A 20,061-nucleotide genomic window follows, 5' to 3' on the forward strand; every position below is an offset into this window, starting at 1 on the left:
CACAGTGTGACGATTGCATCTCTGACAACAAACAGTCGGACGTTTCGGTTTCGAAACCCAGTCGTTACAGTTCCTCTCCGTCATAACCGCTGTTCTTTAGTGGCGACAGGTGGCCTTGCAGTCTTCTAACGTTTCAGAGCTGCTGTAGAGCTAGAGATGCGAAGCCCCGAAAAAAAAAAACGTAAATTTTTTGGGGAAAAAACAGTTCTTTCGGTTTTTTTCCTCGTCTCCGGAAAAATAGCCAAAAATTTCCAGGCGACAAAATTCAAAACTGTAAATTTTCATGCCTTCGAGGCGTTCCAACCCGCCAACAGTGCCCTAGGAGCCTCTAATCCGCAAACAACCATCAACTTAGAGCTCCGTCTGGCTGCTCCAAGCCATATCGCCATCGCGTTCACATAATCTCGGACTTCTGGTCGGAGAGGACGGGTAGTACTGAGTAGACAGCAGTCTCGTGAGATGCTCTGCTCTGCATTTATGCCTAGAGGGTGAACACTACTAAAGTTTCTAGCTCATTGTATGCTGTGGCTTGGCCGGCAATCCTTCGACTCAGCAGTAACCGCGTTTGTTTCCATTTTTCTCCAATTTTTCGGGGAAAAAACCCGAAATGAAACTGTTTTTTTTTTTTTCGAGCGATTCAAAATTTCCGGAAATTTTGCATCTCTATATGTAGAGCACGTGCTGAGCATGGATGTTGTAAAGTCGAAGTAATTGAGCAAACGATGACAGGCGTTGCAGAAAATCGCGTGAAATCACTCCGAAGACGACAGACCACGAAGCTGTTCCAGCCACAGGGGTGGCATCCAATGTATTGCTCCGTAGACGAAAGCGTGCTTGGCGAACGCAATGCATCCTGGACAGGTCCTGGTCGCACGTCACAGCAAACGTCAAGGCACACGTGACCTTAAAGATGGCGGCGCCCGTGATCGGTGGCCAAACCGTTTGTAAACAATGCGGTTATTGTTTCTGGACGACGTTTTGGATGTTTTTCGATCACGGTAATTATTTTTATCCGATAATCTCGCAATAAAACGCGGAGTTTTACACATAAAGCCTCGTATTGTTGACAACTTCCAAAGATGTGATGACGACCGCGCGTTAAGACTTACCGAGCCGATGCGATGTACTTAAACTAAGCTGAAACGGGCTACCATGTTGCGGAAGAAGCACCGCTGGCAAAATACGTTCATCTTTTGGTGTTATGACGGCGAAAATATGTCGGTAAGCGGCAAAACGACATGTAAACAAAGTCACATGACCTCAAAATGACGTTTCCTATGACGTGCGACCAGGACAAGATGGCAGTTTTGCCAAAAGCACCCGCTTGAGGGTAGTTACAACAATGGCGGGTTTGTGTCACCCCTGTGGTTCCAGCCGTGCACGGTAGCGCAGCAGGTGTACCGTCATGGCTTGCTCGTCGCTGGCAAGACCTCCGCCAGTCTTTTTCAGTATGGTCAAGGTGAGGTGGCAAACCACGTTCTATAGTAAGCGCACTGGACCGTGTTGCCCTCCGTAGCGGCTCTTCCGGAGGATTGTTAGCATGGTACTATATGGCACGTAAAAAAGAAAACGGCTGTAGTTCGTTACCGGGACCACTCGTTTTTAAAAATTTGTGAAAGCGTTTGAAAGGTAAATATTGCATAGAAGTGAAAGAAGTTCATATTATACTGAATCTAAAAGTGTAAGAATTATAAAATTCTGTGGACTATAGGTTTTTCTATAGGCATTTCAACAACCCCATCTGATTCGCTTTTAGCGCAGGAGAAACACGGGAATGCTATAAGCCTAACGGATTCGAAACTTGCAAGAGAATTGGGCTAAAGAATTGGGCTAAAGAAACGGATGATAAAATTTCATTTTTGTACGTTTCGCGCAATATATATACGAGGGTAATTCCTGTTTAATTTCGTTCCTAATTTGCTCCTGCTTCAGGCAAAAACATATCATTTACCTAGTTATTTTTCTTTGGTTACAAAAACTCAGTAGTCCCGGTAACGAACTACATCCAAGCAAACTAACCGGTACGTAAGATAGAGTTTCCGTCGGTGCGAAGGAGACTACCGCCATAGGCAGTTCTCCTATTTTGTGATAACACGTCCCTATCGCCGGGTTAGACTCCGTCCGATCTGTCCGTACGTGTGTGGTAATCGTACCATGACTACTTGATGAGGGAACTACCTACATAGGCGTCTCCTTACTCGATGACCATACACACGCTACTTGATGATGCTGTAAAGGGGACTACCTCCATTGGCAGTTCTCCTATTTCATGACAATAAACACCATACTAGATGACAATGCACAAATATTCGACCATGTTAGAGGGAGCTTGTCCCATCCGCACGTTTTGAATAAAAGAATACATATACAGGGTGTTCAAAATTAAGCTTTCACGAGCACTACGCAAACACAGCGATGACAGGAAACCGGATGATAACTTTACGCTACTAGTGTAAGAAACAGGTGCAGCTAGTTATGTAGCACCTGTTTCTTACTCAAGGAACAGAAAACATAGCACCAGTTTTCTTTCGTTCGCCTATTTATAAAGTGCTAGTGAAAGCTTAATTTTGAACACCCTGTATACAGTATACAAGTATGTACAGATGAACAAAGTAATGCGTGCTGGCTGATGCGTAGATGAAACAGGCAACATTTAGTTGAGCCTGAATGTGTGAGATAGTCATATTTGCAATAGACATTACATCTTTGTAGTCTGTGACCCACCTTCCAGTCTTCAATAGAGGTAAAGGGGCTTCACCTATAGGTAGGTGCTGCACCTCTTGATGAGAATACGTCGGTTTCTGCCTGAGGCTATTAAATTTTGGTCTTCTCTTTTCCTGTACAAAAAGCAATCCCCTTTTCGAACAGTTGTTATCCGATATCTACGAAGTGGTTCGGAACGGCTTGGAATCGTACTTGATGATATTACGCACCACAACGACATCACCAATGGCTGATTAACATTATCACGATTTTTCACCGATGTAGTCAGACATTCGTGCCGGTCGATCCTCGAATCTTCAACAGAACATCCACAGCCTTTAAAGGAAGAATGATGGCACTTCCTAATATTGTCCAACATTTCGCCGACTACCGTCTTTGGATCATTGTCTACGACGCTGTCGGGCGTTAATGATGCTTAAATGTGTTTGTCCTATAATTGCTCGTTCAGAGTCTGCAATTTGTATTACACTTATTGTCTAAGTTGCTACCGGACACAGCTATCAGGAGACGAACATTGAAGAAGGCGCTACCGTTGACAATAAATTTTGTTTCGACTCGAGCCAGCGAGGGAGAGGCTGTTCTACACTATAGGCTACACCTGCACTGTAAACTGAAAAACACCCTTATGGGTGTAAATGGCTTGTCCTATAACTCACACCACTTTTTACACCGTATGGTTTGGAACACACTTTTTAGAGGGTGTAATTCTGTGTAAAACACCCTTTGAAAGGGTGCTTTTCCTCGAAAATGCCGTCTTTTGCAGCCTTTATACACCCTTTTAGGAGGGTGTTTAACAATCTTACACCCTTCTAGAAGGGTGTTTAAAGGGTGCAAAAGAAGGCATTTTCAGGGAAAAACACCCTTTTAAAGGGTGTTTTACACAGAATTACACCCTCTAAAAAGGGTGTTCCAAACCATACGGTGTAAAAAGTGGTGTGAGTTATAGGACAAGCCATTTACACCCATAAGGGTGTTTTTCAGTTTACAGTGTGGAATACATGTAAGGGTGTCCGCTTCTATAGGTACGTTCCCTACTTGGTGACACCACGCACCGTTGGCTACTGAAACTATAACTTGAAAAGATAGCACTACGACATCATATTTTTGTGGCAGCGCTGAGACTTGCGTTCGTTAAAGAAAATGTGTTTTTGCGACGACTGACATATATCAATCGATAGTAACCTCCCGTAGCCTATATACCCAACGCGTTAGTGTTGGCAACTTACGCTAATGTGAAGTGGCGCCGTGCCTGTTGTCGATATCGATGTGACTGGTGTAACTTTCCGCACTTTTTGACTGTTTGTTGGCGACGAGTAGCATATTGACCTGTTGTCTGTGAGCTCTTGTTGAGGGTCTTGTGGTCAGTCCGTTTTACTGGACTTCCGCTTTGATGCTGATACATTGATGTCGAATTTTGAATACATATAGGCACTGGTGTAGGCTAGTAACGCTATGGACAACTAAGGCTCGGGTGCGGCCCAAGTAAGACCTGCCGACGAGCCATAATAAACATCCAAGCATCTATTCATGTGCTCCTGTGGCGTGTCCGTATGGACGATAGTTGGACGTTCAGCACCCATCAAGTGCAATATGTTACAAAGGGCGTAACAGCTCTGCGTGCTTTGACACCACTTCAATTGTAATGTCGATATATATGTATGTGATCGGCTGCGAGCTTCACGTGCACTGTAAGTTATGAGACCTCTAAGCATGGCCTTTAGTATTCAGTGGTTAACTAGTGGTCGTGGTGGTCTGAAGGGAAATGAAGCGGTTGAGACAGAAATGAAAGAAGAAAAAAAAAAAGAAAACCACACAACACGATCCCAGTGTCTTTCTTGTTTCTTCCCCGTCCCGGTTTATTTATCTGCTCATGTACCAGCCCCCCGCGCCAAGGAAGCTGTCGTCACACGAAGGTCCACAAAGGGATCTCAAGTTTTGCCTTCACTGAGCGTTCTTTTTCTACAGAACGATATGCGTCAGAGCGATTGACACGACAAAACGATCGAATAGTTCCACATCAAAGCAGCTCGTCATTACCAGCGACATGAAAGAGTAGCGTCACCACGGGGATGAAAATGAACAAACGGCAAATTATGAAAGTCACTGAAAAGGTTAGATGGGTAGAAATCCAGCGAACCGGTAGAATGTAGGAAGGAGTTGCCTCAGGACAGAAGCCGCCGATATTTCGAACAGAGACTGTTCTTCTTCTGGGGAAGAGAGGACGGGTTGCTTACCTCCTGAGGCCATCGGATCGTCAGTAGCGAACGTAGATGGGTAGAAATCCAGCGAACCGGTAGAATGTAGGAAGGAGTTGCCTCAGGACAGAAGCCGCCGATATTTCGAACAGAGACTGTTCTTCAGAGACAGTCTCTGTTCGAAATATCGGCGGCTTCTGTCCTGAGGCAACTCCTTCCTACTGAAAAGGTTAGCCAGCTGTCCTACAGCTGGCTAACCTTTTCAGTGACTTTCATCTTTCATCGTTAATTTCTTAGGCAAATTGAGGCTTTGTATGTATTTGTCCCTTCTATGTTGTTCCAGCCTCAGAACATCAGTTCTTTCATGACAAATTACTGTTCTTCGAGGCTACGATTCTGACTTGGGCACCATGCGGCCTCTCCATACATGAACAGGCTATCCGAACGGCAAAGATCGCGTACATTCAACGCCAGTACAGCAATGCTGGTAAGTCTCTCCGTTCAACAATGGCCCGCTGTTGAGCCGGCCTTGATAATGGTGCGCGCGATTTCTTTGAGGAGCCCAAGGGGGTGCGCGCCGTTCGCTAGCCAGTCAACGACCCCCGGCCTACGATCACCGGCGGAGAGTGGACTAGGCTATTGTTGCGTAAGTCGTCCTTCCGTTGGGGTCAGTCTTTTTTTTTTTTTTTTTTCACCGCGTCAGCTTTGTGTGCTCCGGAAGAAAACGGACCGTCTGTGTGGGTCCCCCAGACAATGTATGTAGTTAATACAGCATAGGTGAATGTCACGTGCGGGAATGTTATCAACGGCCATCGGAAGAAATAAATGGGAATGGCGTTATCTTCACCTATGTCCACAAACAACCCAAGCAGCACAATGTACTGAAAGTCGAGTGCAATAGGGGTGGACGGTATGTGTCTCATCAATGTTCTTTAGTTTCAAGAGTCTGTTCATGGTCTTCCACCTACCCGTCCACCCCTATTGCACTCGTCTTTCAGTACATTGTGCTGCTCGGGAAACGGTGCGCTTGGTTTAGTCACTCAATTCCCATGATGCAACAACAACAACAACAAATAAGAAATGATGAGCGGGATGCCATGATGCACAGGAACATCGTAGAATCTGAATTGCCATTATACATATAGACATGTAACAGAACTGTTTCATGAAGAAGACCGAGAGACACGGACACAGAAGACGACACACGTAGGTTCTCAGTGTCTCAGTGTCTGTGTCCGTGTCTCTCGGTCTTCTTCATGGATCTATACCAGCTAGCCTGCACCCTTTCCCTTGTTTCTATAACAGAACTGCACACGTTATCACATTCGCTCATATACGCTCATGCATACGTAGTTTTCAGTTTCTGCATTAAATGGCTTACACAATGAAAAACTCCTCCCCTGATGGCTAAATGAAGTAAGACAAGTGCACCTGAAGATAAAAAACAAAACAAAAGTCGCACACGCAGTCGATATAAGCAATTGGACTAGACACCGGTAATGCCAAACGTTACTGTTATTTCCGCTAACCTATACTTGGGCAATTGAATTATACCAGGGGTAACCTAACGTTGCAACAGAGGAGCGATGGCAGTATGGCCGGCGGCGGCGTAGGCGGCGCGTACAAATAGAAGTCAATGATAGTTCGCGAGCAGTATCTAACCGCATGATGATAAGAAAATCGGCAAATAAATGCTTTACCAAATTGTACTATGTCCAGTACGATCATGGAACCGCGTTTTTCTATGTGTGAAACTCCAGATTGAAGGACTCCTGGGTTATGGTCCCTTCTGCTGCCCCTCCCACCTATACGAGCAGGGGGACGTTCACGAAACAGCCTGTAGCGTATCCGTTCTAGGAAGTGGGTCATAGAATAGGAACTTCGGCTCATTTTCGCTAATTACTGTAGCAGTAGGTTGTACTCGATCCACAGTCTGAGTAGGACCAACCATGGGACCAAAGGTGTATAGACTGTTAAGTATAAAAGAACGCCTTCTGGCCCTCGAGGTGCAAATAAACGAAGAACACGAAACTGAACTAAAGTTCCCAAGCGCCCAGACACGAAACATGGGCACGAACAGACTGGTCGGGCCGACGGCAGTGCACAGGCCTAACTGTGGTAGTCGAACCTATATCATGGTGACAACCGAACTGTGGGAACAACCTTCTCAGCCTTCCAACCGTGTATTCACACGAGCGACATCCTCACGGAATATTCTAGTAGAAGAAAAAGCGAAAACACCTGCTCACAGAGCCCAAGTTCCAACCCGTGTTATGTTGAGCATTCACACAGTGCGGAATATCCAGAGTGGTGAACTGCGCATTTAGCAGACGACACATAGCAGACGGCACCGTCAGCGTGTTTTCCTGTCGTCTGCTACGGAATATCTTGTGGCTGTGTAGAAGGATACTCCCCACGGTTAGCAGTGTACGTGAAGACACGACGTTGAGCGCTCGTGCTCACGTGACAGCAGAAAGCTATGACGCTTTTCGCATCTTCCGCTTCTGGGGGAATGGCGCTCGTGTGAATACACCGTAACAGACGTCTTGCTTTACCCTCTCTCTTTCTCTCTCTCACCTTTTTCCTATTTACTCTCCCCTTGCGATTTCTACATATAAGAATCAGATGTCCGACTGCCATTGTTTTGTGTCCATATAAGGTCTCTTCTATTTTGGCACCACTCGCTGCACTAGTTCAGGAATGTTCCACGATGGTGCAGTGAGTCTACAATGCCGAATCGAACAGTTTAAGTGCAGCATCGACACTAGCGCCGCGATGTCGATTCCAGAATGACTGGGCAACTTTCCGCTTACTGTGCTCGCGCTATTGGTTTTAGTTTTTAAGTGCTCACCTTCCCTCTACTATACTGTCGCAAAAGCTTTGCAAACGACCATGAAGTCCACAAGCCGCCGCCGCCGAGGGCCCGCATTATCGTCTCCTCGAAGTAGTTGCACTCTTGCCGAACCTCAGTAAATGCAAGCTGGCCGTGACTATCCGTCCATAACTATTACGACTGTGCACTTTCACAAAAACTATAATATGAAAGTGAACAGGGGCGTCAGCGACGATGGAAAAACGAATACGAAAGTAAGTGCTATACACTGCTTGAACTGGTGCGGCGACTGGAGCCACATCTATGGAGATACAGTCAACCCTCGATTTATGAACACCCTCGGTTCCCGGAAAAATCGTTCATAAATCGAAAATTCCGTTAAATCAGTACTATCGAGCTGACAAAACAGTACTTGCGAGTTGGGATTGTGTTTATAATACAATATATTGTGTAATTTTGCTTTCGACCATGCCTTCTGCTGTACACTTGGGCGACCCTAATGCGTCCCCGGAAAAGCAGTTTGTTGTTCTGATTTCGTGGGGATAAAAACCGAGGGTGTAATATCTGGAAAAAAGATTCGTCCGTTCCGGCATCATTCATAAGACCACGGAATAATACCTTTGAAGATTTCTGTTGACCTCAGAACGACCTGTTCATAAATTGAGGGCAAAAACGCTGGGCAACTCCTAGTTGGTTCCCAGAAATTCCATTCATTGTTCGGATATCGAGGTTCATAAAACGAGGGGAAAATGCATGTAAAAAGTTTGGTTCCTCATGCTCCTGTTCATAAACCGAGGGAATTCATAAATCGAAGGTTCATAAATCGAGGGTTGACTGTATGCATATACTTGTGGTAGCAGCGAACAAACTGGTAAGGCTAAAGCAGGTCACGTTCATCGTCGTTTACTTGGCTAGGGTTGACGGGACGGCGCCACGATAACCGCCTCACGTAGAGACATAAAAAGCGGATCACCTTCGCGGCTCTTTGCAGTCCAATATCGGTGCTTAACGGATGATGTCATCGTGCAAGGAGGAGAGAAATCCAGACGAAATAACAAGGCCGGCCACTTTATCTTTGTGGTTTCCCTCGATCGCTAAATGCCTGTGGTGCTCCAGACTTCCTATATAGCGGTCGCTTTTAATACCCTGTAGTGCTCCATCATCGATTAATCGATCCATTATTCGGTTTCTCACGGTCATTCTGTTGTTGTAAGCTGCTGGGTATGTTGGGAGCGCGTCCCACTGCGTGACCACGAGGTTGCCGGTTCGAGCCCCGCTGAGAGCGCCAGAACGTTGATCCAAGTTGCTCATGCACGTCCTCACCGAGGGACGCTATATGCTTTCCTCGCTACAACTGTCTACGTCTTGATGCATTCCTTCCCCCTAATTGATGACACAGAGAGGTCCAGAATCTGGATTTCAATCAAAGGCGGGGATGTAGTTCGTTACCGGGACCACTGCGTTTTTGTAAAGAAAGAAGATAACTAGGTAAATGATATGTTTTTACCTGAAGCAGGAGCGAATTAGGAACGAAATTAAACAGGAATGACCCTCGTATATTGCGTGAAACGTATAAAAATTACATTTTATCGCCCGTTTCTTGATGGCGCTCCGCCATCTTGGGTGAGGACCTTCTGACCTAACCCGAGGCACAGTCTCGACGCCCGCACCGCCTACTGCGTGCTTGGGGGGGGGGGGGGGGGGCGCCCCCCCCCAATCTGTAGAACCTAACTTGACCTAACCTCACTAAAGTGAGGCGATTTAGCCCAATTCTCTTGCAAGTTTCGAATCCGTTAGGCTTAGCATTCACGTGTTTCTCCCGTGCTAAAAGTGTATCAGATGGGGTTGTTGAAATGCCTATAAAAAAACTTCTAGTCCACAGAATTTTATAATTCTTACCTTTTTAGATTCAGTATATGAACTTCTTTAACTTCTACACCGACTACACCCAACGAACTACTACGAACTACACCCAAAGGCGGAAACTCTGGCCGACATGAAGAGGGCCCAGAACAGCCAAGAGGACCACAGGCTCTCGTGCTCCCCAATTTTGTCGGCTTCCGTGCACGAGCCGGATGACGTTTGCCCGTGCCCGACGATGACGGTGCTGATTAGCAGTAGTCCGGGGTCGACGGTAGCGACACAGTCGTGACAGTCTGTACTCCGCGCATAGCGACAGCCTCATTGAATGAACAACATTATTTTATAAATGATGATGATTGTGGAGTTTCGTCTCCAAGGGCGATATTTATACTCAGGTGTGCGCAGATATTTACGCACATGACGCGTTCCCTGTTTACCGTACGCACTTCCGGTGACACACGACGACCCCTCACAGCGACGAAAACCAACAAAAAATTGTGGTAACTAAGCTCTGCGTAACAAAAAAGTTAGCCGCGCAAATTTTGCTCTTCATGCATCCCGAGTTGCCTATATACCGATGTCAACATGGCGGTCTGGGCCAGCTACCGCTCAGGATGCCACCGGTGCAGAAACCGAAGCGAAATATCATGTGCAGGCTTATGCGCTTGGGGGAGTTCATAAACACTAGCCTTTGAGGTACACGCCTAAGGAAGTGTAATTTCTTTTAATTGGAGGATTTTCCGCCTCTCTGCTGATAATTGTGGCTCCCTGGCTCTGCAGCAACGGCGCCGGGACATCACGGCACAATCTCTAATGCATTCGATAGATCAAAATCTGTCGTTTTCTTTCCCTGCCCGTCTCCTACGCCGTTTTACCTCCCTCCTGCGTAGACTCCGGCTCAATGTTGCTTTCACCCCGCAATTCAAGTGTATGATCCGATATGCTGTGACACGGGCCTCTGTTCCACCTGCGGTGTCGTGGCGACCGCCCAGCATATTCTTATGGAATATGCACTCTCTTGCCCGCAAAGGCGGACATTGTGTGATGAGCTTGCCCATATCAGCAAGAGGCTGCTCACCTTAGCTGCACTCATTGGCCCCCTATTAAGATCCTGTGCTCCATCGTCGGGTTCTTCACCTGTTCATGGACTGAATGTTGTCCACTGAATTGCTCCAGACGCTTTAGTTCTTGTGTTTTCATCCTTCCTTCATCATCTTCACATAATGTTCCACATGCAATGGGGTAGGGTACCGCACCACCGCGATGAAACACCCCATCTCATCGTCATCATTTATTGTTGTTGTTGTTGCGTGGCTCCTAGCGGTGCGACGCAAATGGTCCGAGACGGACATATCTAGGAAATGCACGCAGAGCAACGCTTGCGTATAGCGAACTTTTTTGTTACGCGCATGAGTTTCGTTACCACGATTTTTTGTTGGTTTTCACGGCATAAACGCGTCGTCGTGCACCACCTGAAGTTCGTAGGGTAACCAGAGAGGGTGCTACGTGCGTAAATGTGGGTTGGGCTATTTTATCTGCTCGCACCCTGGTAACACAGAAACAAAAGGGCAAAGCCTGTACCTTTAGGCCGGAGCGGGAGGAATGCTAAGAAGGCCGCGTGTGCGTGGGACAAGCGATGCCGCTGCAGTGATGTCACACAGCCCACGTGACCGTCACCGCCCCGCTAGGTGGCTTCCACGATAAATGTGTAGACGCGTACAAACTTATGAACATCCTTCGTGGTTCAAAGTTCGAAGCGACTTTTGAGTTACGCGGTTCTCATGTATGCAACTTGGATGAGTGCAGAGGTTCTCGCTGATTGGTCTACTTTTTTTTAGTAGTTTTTTTTTTTATAGTATTGCCACGAATCATCTTGGAGAAACTTCCAGGGCAGGCACGAAACGGTACATCTCATCCCGGCGCATGCTGAAGAAGCAGCAAGAAGCTTCCAGACACATCGCCTGTTCTCCCGCCTGCTCTTCAGAGAGCTATCACTCTTTGTGTTTTGCTACCACGTAGCCTAATAAACCGTTCGCTGTTTATTCGACGACTCGCCGACCCATTTCGCTTCGTGACAGTATAGTATAGTAATACTATATAGTATTATAGTATTTTTATATAGGCCGACAACGGCGCGCCCTTTCACCATCCAGCAGCACTTCTGACACTTGTACGGTTACATTAATTGTCACAAAGGGTCCGCGAATGAAGGGTGATAGAGGTATCATTCCGCGCAAATGGTTAGCCTTCTCACCGTACTAAGTGGTGACGTTCTGCTTTAAGGGGGTGACTCGGGTTCGAATCTGGATCTGGGTGTTTTTCCTGGGTTTTCCACAGACGCTTTAAGATAAATGTCGGCACACTTCCCTGTGAAGTCGGTCCAGGACGCTCGATGCAGCCGTGACGTTGCCAAGCCTGAACGCGGCCGACTAAGGCAAGCAGTTCCACCACCACCTCCACCACCACCTCTCTTTCAAGAGCGCTTGGTCATCCCTTGGCCAGGAGCCCGTTCGCCACCACCGCCCATTTTCTCAATTATTCGTGGCGTCCTTCTTGGAACGTCGCACGCATAAGATATGGACGACGCCCCTGCTTGTTCCGACCCACATGCCCAGGCTGTCCACACAAATATTGCGTGCTCGCGTAATCAATGTGTAAAACAATATATCTTGCGGCTCCGTGTTTGTGCAAACCCTAATGACTGCACTTGTCATAGTTAACTATAATCAGCGGATATTACGACCACCACTCGACGGGCCCTATGATACTTCCAAAGGCGTATTTTTAGGATTCTGTGAATACACTGTAAACTGGAAAACACCCTTATGGGTGTAAATGGCTTGTCCTATAACTGACACCTCTTTTTACACCGTACATGGTCTGGAACACCCTTTTTAGAGGGTGTATTCCGTGTAAATCACCCCTGGAAAGGGCGCTTTTCTTTGAAAATGCCCTCTTTTGCACCCTTTAAACACCCTTTTAGGAGGGTGTAAGATCGTTAAACACCCTCCTAAAAAGGTGTATAAAGGGTGCAAAAGACGGCATTTTCAAGGAAAAGCACCCTTTCAAAGGGCGTTTTACACGGGATACACCCTCTAAAAAGGGTGTTCCAGACCATACGGTGTAAAAAGAGGAGTCAATTATAGGACAAGCGATTTACACCCATAAGGGTGTTTTTCAGTTTGCAGTGTAGTCATCCACTATACTTGAGTTTGTTGGCGGCAGTGTTGTAAAGCATAATAAAAAAATATCCGTAATTTAGTGTAGTCCGCTAGATGTCTCGCACTCATTACATTTCCCAGTCGTGTGCTTTATGTAGCTGCTCTTCAGAATCTAGAAAACTTTAGAAGTATCGAGGGTGAAACCCAAGAACTATATATGTGCTCAATGAATTACACTTTGGAAAGCACTTTTTTTTATATCCTTTCGTCATCATGATCTGTATCGTTTTGCGGCTTCTGACGTTTTCACGCAAAAATGCGGGGAAATGTAGAAGCTCCAGTTTCTTCTACTTCTTTTTTCTTTTTATACTTTAGAAACTATAGAAAGAATTCAGAAGAAAGAAAAAAAATAAAGGAAGAAATGATAGAAAGAAATAGATAGAAAGAAAGAATAAAGAAAAATTCTATAGAAACTTACGATTTCTGCACCACTGCTGCAAAGCATATGAAACAGTACAAGCTCAACTTAGCGGATTGCTCGAAGCATCTGGTAGTCATTGCTCACACTTTGCGATCACGAAACTTTATCCCGCTGCTCATGTGAATCTGGCAGCGTTCCGAGGAATATAAAAAAAAAAAATTGTGCCGTTGCCATATTGCTGTCGAGTCGACATCAGAGTTCTCATGCCAAACGAAAAGAGTATACTTTTAACGGGATTCACGGGCACCTTACTGAATCACATTAAAAAACCTGTTGTCCCTCTCTCCCATTCTCTCTCTCTCTCTCTGGGGAACCGAAAGAGATTCCGGATGTTCCCGATATCCCATCACAGAGCCTTTAAATATCCTTCACAGTATATATCTTTCCTCCTCGTTCGTGTCCGCAGCTTGCAACCCTGATTTGACCCCAAGTCGGCGACATTTTTATCACACGGCGAACCTGCACCGAATCTCGTCACCACTGACGGGGCGAAAGCGAAAAAACAGGTTTCCCCGCTGGACTCGCAAATATATAGAAAGGCACATAGAATCAAAAGTGAAACGCTATAATACTTTTCTAACGATCTCCCGGTGCGAAGTGACAGCCATTCGGAGAGAGATGAAACGTCAAGGCAGCTATATAGTGAAGGCCGCCGAAGATTGTAAATCTCTTCTATCCGAATCGTGCCGCTGAGGATCCTGAGTGACGGGTGAGGCAAAACCCTTTGCAGCTGCGGAGCGCAACTGGTTTATATGGGCGATGGCCATAGTACACCTGGCAGGTTAATATAGTGACATCGGCTGCTCTCAACGTATATAGATTCCCCTTTATTTGTTGAGTTCGGTGTTAGCGCCGCGAAGCAGCTGAGGCTATGAGCGGTGGGACAGAGCTGGACAGATGAAGTAAGGGGGAATACGCAGTGAACCCTCGTTAATATGACCCCCGATAATCTGACATACGCGCTTTACGACCATATACTCCTGGGGAATAATGCAGTGAAACCTCTGTAAATCCCCCCCCCCTGTTAATACCGTTAATATGACAATTCCGCATTATGACCAAAATTTTCGGGAACGACCATGGTCATAATAACCAGGGTTCACTGTGTATGTTTATTATGGAAGGAAAAAAAGAAACAAAAAGAGATAGGTTAGCCTGCACAACGGCGGTTTTCTATTCCCAGCAAAAAGAAAGAAAAAAGGATGAAAAAAAAACAGCAGGAAGGTGTAGGATACATGGGGGTGATTATCGTGTGCCTTGGGCCGACTTCAAGGTCAACTCCGCCGACATTCTATCAGAAGATACAGAGAAAAGTCAGCAGAAAGTACAGCCGGTGGAACTGAAGTTAGGTGCAGTTCTTAGTGAACACTTAAGCCGAGATGCACATGGGGAACACGTGACTGCATATTTAGATACGCGGTATACTTTGCACATTTTCACAGCTGATTTCCCCGAAAATTAAAGTGTTTAAACGCACTGTTTTGCTCCCCATATCAATTACTGTAGCCTTATGTGTGTATAACGTTCTTGCAAAGCATGAGCACTGTTTCGGATACAATAATACGATATCTTCAGCTACAACATCAGGGGAAATGAACATCTGCCGGTTATATCCTCTCCGCGAACAAACAAACCATGGTTTCAAAATTTAGGTTTCACCGCAGGCGAGTTTGCTAAATAGCTTAGGCGCCAAGGATATAGACGTACAAAAAGCTCTCCCTGTATAAGAAATAAAAAATTTTCGTTACGTAGAAAATTAGCACGTTAGTCGCTACGTTGATAATAGTGATTCCGTTTTGTCTATTCACATTTTAATGGGCGCGTGAAAGATTGTGTACGTATACATGTGTAGGTAACACGCGTACATATTTTTATAGTTTTACAATGCAATTACAATTGTTTTGTATGAATATTTGTGTAGCTCCCGACTGTCAAGAGATGGGGCAAGAACGCCGTAAAGCTACCATATGTAGTAGCTCTTTGTTCTTGTCCCAGCATCTTTTTAGCATTACGAAAATGCTGAAATCAAGGATATCAGAATTCGAACCATCTACCCCAGTGCCTGGTTGTGAGCGCTCTGAAGGTCGCCTTGCAGTACAACGCGCAGATCTGCTAATGAAGCCTGGTACGGTTGTACCCTGTCTCACAAAGATGTGATAACGATACCTGAGCTCAGCTGAGACCCCAGTGCAATGCACCCGTATATTTGGGAGGAGTAAGCTATCACGTCGTGTAAGAAGCTTCGTATAATTTACACTGGCGTTCATTTCTCGATCTTATGCCTATATGGGGATATCCGCTAAGACGAAATATAGAAAAAGTTACACGACCTCAATATGAAGTGTGGCACAACTTGCAGACTTGTGCGTAACGCGTTACTAGTAATTGCGTTACTTGTAATCAATTCCTTTTTTGAGTAATTTTTCGAGTAATCAGTTACTTTAAAGTCAAAGTAATTTTTCGAGTAATCAATTACTTTTCTGAGTAATCGATTACTCAGTAATTGATTACTTACCCGGCAGAGACTAACTCATCTTTTAGATGTTCTGCCCCAAGTCAAGATCTTCGTGCCGTCAGCCTTTGTTCTGGAATTTCAGGGTCTCTCCCCCTAATCTGTTCCTACACCAGTGTGGTGGTACCTTTGTGTGGTAGCTTTGGAGGTTTAGTGAGTCATGGGGAAATTCCACGCATGATCTTCCACAATCGGGTCAACTTCTTCCCGGGCGATAACTACAGTAGACGTATACATATTTGTGGGTTATTTCAGCTGTTCCACTGTTGAACTTTTCTTCTTTTTTTTTTTTTTTTTTGCTGAGGCACACAAAGACGGGTATAATTTGCGTGAATGCAGAGTAACGACCGGAGTATAACGCGTTACTTTTCTACTCGTTACTCAATTACATTTGAAGTCCTGTAATTGGTAACGGTAATCAATTACTTTTTCCGTACAAGTAACGGTAATCAATTACTTTTTTCGAGTAACGGGCACAAGTCTGGGCACAAGCGACCGTTTGAGGTGGATAGTTACAAAATGGCATCCCATGGCCGACTCTGGCATCCCCTTCCATGTGACGTTATGGGAATAAACTATCCATCTAAGGTTGTTCCACAACGGCCGTATTTCGCCCAGAAAGGATCGGAAATGGCTGAAAAAAAAACGTTGACTAATCACGCGCTAACATCACGCGGAGCTGATTCCCAACAATGTCTAACCATGTATAATTCATAGGGTTACATGGCATCGTGTCTCGAAGCGACAGCAGGGATTTCCTGACGCGTGATCACACTTTGAAAGGATCTCTGCGCCACCTGCGCCAGGTGATGTCCTGTCAAAGCGAAACTACCTCGTTAAAGAAGGGGGAGATTCCGTAAACAAAGACGTGGCCTTCTGCCACTTCTTTGCGGTTCGTCGAAGGGGCAACTCCGCTCGTGACCCACGCAACGACCTTGCGGCCACGCCCACGCGGAGGGTGACGTCACGTTACGTCACGGTGCCCACGCCTGACCTCCACGTGGTCCTCCATAGGGTGGTAGTGCCTTCTCGACGTGTATTGGGCGCGAGTCCTTAAATTGGGCCAACTTTGCATTTGCGTCGGTCCCGCAATTCTTGTTTAATCTCGAGGAATGTCCTAGATGAACTCCATTTCCTGAGAGAGACAGAACTTTTGAGAATAGTCCCTGAATTAGTATCGAACCGCTAGTGAGTCAGTTCGTGTGTTCTTATTCCTTTAATGAAGTAATCTTGTTTAAGCTCGAGGAATGTCCTAGATGTACTCCATTTCCTGAGAGACACTGAACTTTTGGGAATAGTCCCTGAATTAGTATCAAACCACTGGTGAGTCAGTTCGTGTGTTACTATTTCTTTAATGAAGTAATCTTGTTTAAGCTCGAGGAATGTCCTGGATGTACTCCATTTCCCGAGAGACACAGAACTTTTGAGAATAGTCCCTGAATTAGTATCGAACCGCTAGTGAGTCAGTTCGTGTGTTCTTATTCCTTTAATGAAGTAATCTTGTTTAAGCTCGAGGAATGTCCTAGGTGTACTTCACTTCCTGAGAGACACAGAACTTTTGAGAATAGTCCCTGAATTAGCATCAAACCGCTAGTGAGTCAGTTCGTGTGTTCTTATTCCTTTAATGAAGTAATCTTGTTTAAGCTCGAGGAATGTCATAGATGTACTCCGTTTCCTGAGAGACACTGGACTTTTGGGAATAGTCCCTGAATTAGTATCAAACCGCTAGTGAGTCAGTTCGTGTGTTCTTATTCCTTTAATGAAGTAATCTTGTTTAAGCTCGAGGAATGTCATAGATGTACTCCGTTTCCTGAGAGACACTGGACTTTTGGGAATAGTCCCTGAATTAGTATCAAACCGCTAGTGAGTCAGTTCGTGTGTTCTTATTCCTTTAATGAAGTAATCTTGTTTAAGCTCGAGGAATGTCCTAAATGTACTCCATTTCCTGAGAGACACAGAACTTTTGGGAATAGTCCCTGAACTAGTATCAAACCGCTAGTGAGTCAGTTCGTGTGTTCTTATTCCTTTAATGAAGTAATCTTGTTTAAGCTCGAGGAATGTCCTAGATGTACTCCGTTTCCTGAGAGACACTGAACTTTTGGGAATAGTCCCTGAATTAGTATCAAACCGCTAGTGAGTCAGTTCGTGTGTTCTTATTCCTTTAATGAAGTAATCTTGTTTAAGCTCGAGGAATGTCCTAGATGTGCTCCATTTCCTGAGAGACACAGAACTTTTGAGAATAGTCCCTGAATTATTATCAAACCACTGATGAGTCATTTCATTTGTTCTTATTTCTTTGATGAAGTAACGAGTCGACCTCCTGAATAACTGAACTTTCTATGCACTTTTCTTTTAATATGCAAACATATTCCCTCCTCTCTTTTCTTTCTTTTTGGAATAGCAAGCACAGCATTAGCCTGGCGGACCTTTCTTCTTTTCTCTTCTTTCTTTTAATAAACATATCCCCACTCCTCTAAAGGTTGACATATTCAAAAAAAAAACAAAAAAAACAAGGCTATATTTGTCGCATGGACGACGCGACCAATACGGCTTGCTCATATGACGTCACTCGCAGGGAACGCCAGAGTCGTAGGCGAAGCAGAGAGGCGAACTTGCCGCCATGATGTTGGTTCCGATCGCCCTCGCTCTCACCGTATTCACCGTTCATTTGGCATTAATTATGTCTACAATTTCCAAGTAATTTGTATAGTTTTGACGTTAGTGTCTTGTGTTAGGACGAGGGCACATTTGTTAACGAGGTGTGCCTTGGACTGTGTCTTGTACTGCCTAACAGTCGCGAGGCAGTTCCTGGAAATATATTTTTTTAAAGTCTCGTCTCGTCCTCCAGGTAGCTATGGAAGAATTCTCTTCTAAATACCACGCGTCAACGAACGAAAACGTAAACCAAGCTCTGCCGTACCTGCGAGGGGATCATGGCGGAGGGCTCGCCTCTTCCGAGCTATTGCCCTTTATGGAAGGGTGACGTCATTGGATAAACCGTGTACGCTGAAACCAATTGTCTTCCAAGCAACACTTGACAAAAAAGCAATTGCAAATCTCACAAATTATGATTAATACTGCGTGGCTACTTTATTTCTTATCTGTTCATGACGTAGGCTAGTGATGGAAGTGCCTCTAAGCGTTGTGGCGCAGGAAAAATAGAGTTTTGGCGCAGCATGGCGCAGCTTCGCGATTCACGGTCGGAGGGCCTCTGCGTATACGGTTACTAATTTATGGTGTGGAATGAGCGCTTTCTACGTTTAAGGTACTATAAAGCAGTCGAGCTCGAACCTATGCAATCAGCATGACGTGAGAGTGCTAGACTCAAAGGTTTAGCACAACAAGTAATATGCGCAGGAGTTTACTCTAAGTATTTTAAATTGGTACATCAAAACGCAGTCAAGAATGTCGGGGCGACGCCTGGTGGGAAGAAGTCCTCAAATTGTCAAGCAACCCTGTAAACAAGGAGACCGATAAACAGATGGCTTTCCTGTTAGGATTTGCAAATACTACCTTTTGAGAAAATGTAATTTGTGTGAAAGAAAATAAATAAAAGCCGAATCTTGCACTCAGTAGCTATCTATACCTGGGCCTTGTTTCAGCACCGTGGCGCTGCTATCGTACGTCGCTCTGTTTGGCCCAGAGTCGTGCGCATGAGACATTTTCGCCGCAGTACTTGGCGGAGTTGTCGTTTCGTCGGTCTGCTTCGCCACAGTGTTGTCAGTAAATTTAAATTTGCATTTTTTCGGGAGCTATAACGTCTATGTGAGAAAATTTTGCGGCATTTTACTCCTGAGGACGTACACAATTCAGGGCACACAAAACACGAGGTTGCACGTCGACTGCTTTATAGTACCTTTAATTTGAGCTTCATTGTGTCTTGCGCAACTTTCCACTCAACTTAGAGGCGCGAGGTCGGGGAACCATGAGCCTAACCTGCTTCTGAGGAGTCAGTGCATTGCGTTTGTGAACTGCGTGTCCACGTACGCAATGCGTTTCCTTGTCTAAGAGCCTAGCGGTCCTCAAAGGTAGCAAGTTACAGTGACAGTCAGCAATAGGTCTAAACGATATGTTTAGAGACACGCCGAGCTGCCCATAGGAATCGAAAAGCGGTCTTAGCGTGGCGATCACCTCGTGCCTCTCAGCTTGGATATCGATGAGCATAGAAGCAAAATGCAAGCTAGTTGGTGTATACTTGACATTGGCAACACGTACTTAAGCCTGGGGAAAACACAACAGGGAACACAAAACAAACAGCACAATCGTTGGAGCGTCAACGCGACGGTGCCCAT

The 20,061-nt window shown here is 45.5% G+C and overlaps 1 protein-coding gene across 2 annotated transcripts in view; it reads left to right on the top strand.

Annotated features, from left to right (window-relative positions):
- The window catches only part of LOC135386342 (cuticlin-1-like), a 129,397-nt gene that overhangs the window by 57,080 nt on the left and 52,256 nt on the right, over window positions 1–20,061 (top strand). The window contains exon 1 of one of the 2 annotated variants that reach the window (XM_064616202.1): window positions 1,401–1,459. The exons of the other annotated variant lie outside the window; for it this stretch is intronic. Coding sequence (XP_064472272.1) covers window positions 1,406–1,459 — 54 coding nt within the window. The 5' untranslated portion in view covers window positions 1,401–1,405. Of the gene's footprint in view, window positions 1–1,400; window positions 1,460–20,061 lie in introns of those variants that run through there. 2 annotated transcript variants of the gene reach the window in all.

Source organism: Ornithodoros turicata, chromosome 2 (assembly GCF_037126465.1).
Source record: "Ornithodoros turicata isolate Travis chromosome 2, ASM3712646v1, whole genome shotgun sequence".
Classification (NCBI taxonomy): domain Eukaryota; kingdom Metazoa; phylum Arthropoda; class Arachnida; order Ixodida; family Argasidae; genus Ornithodoros; species Ornithodoros turicata.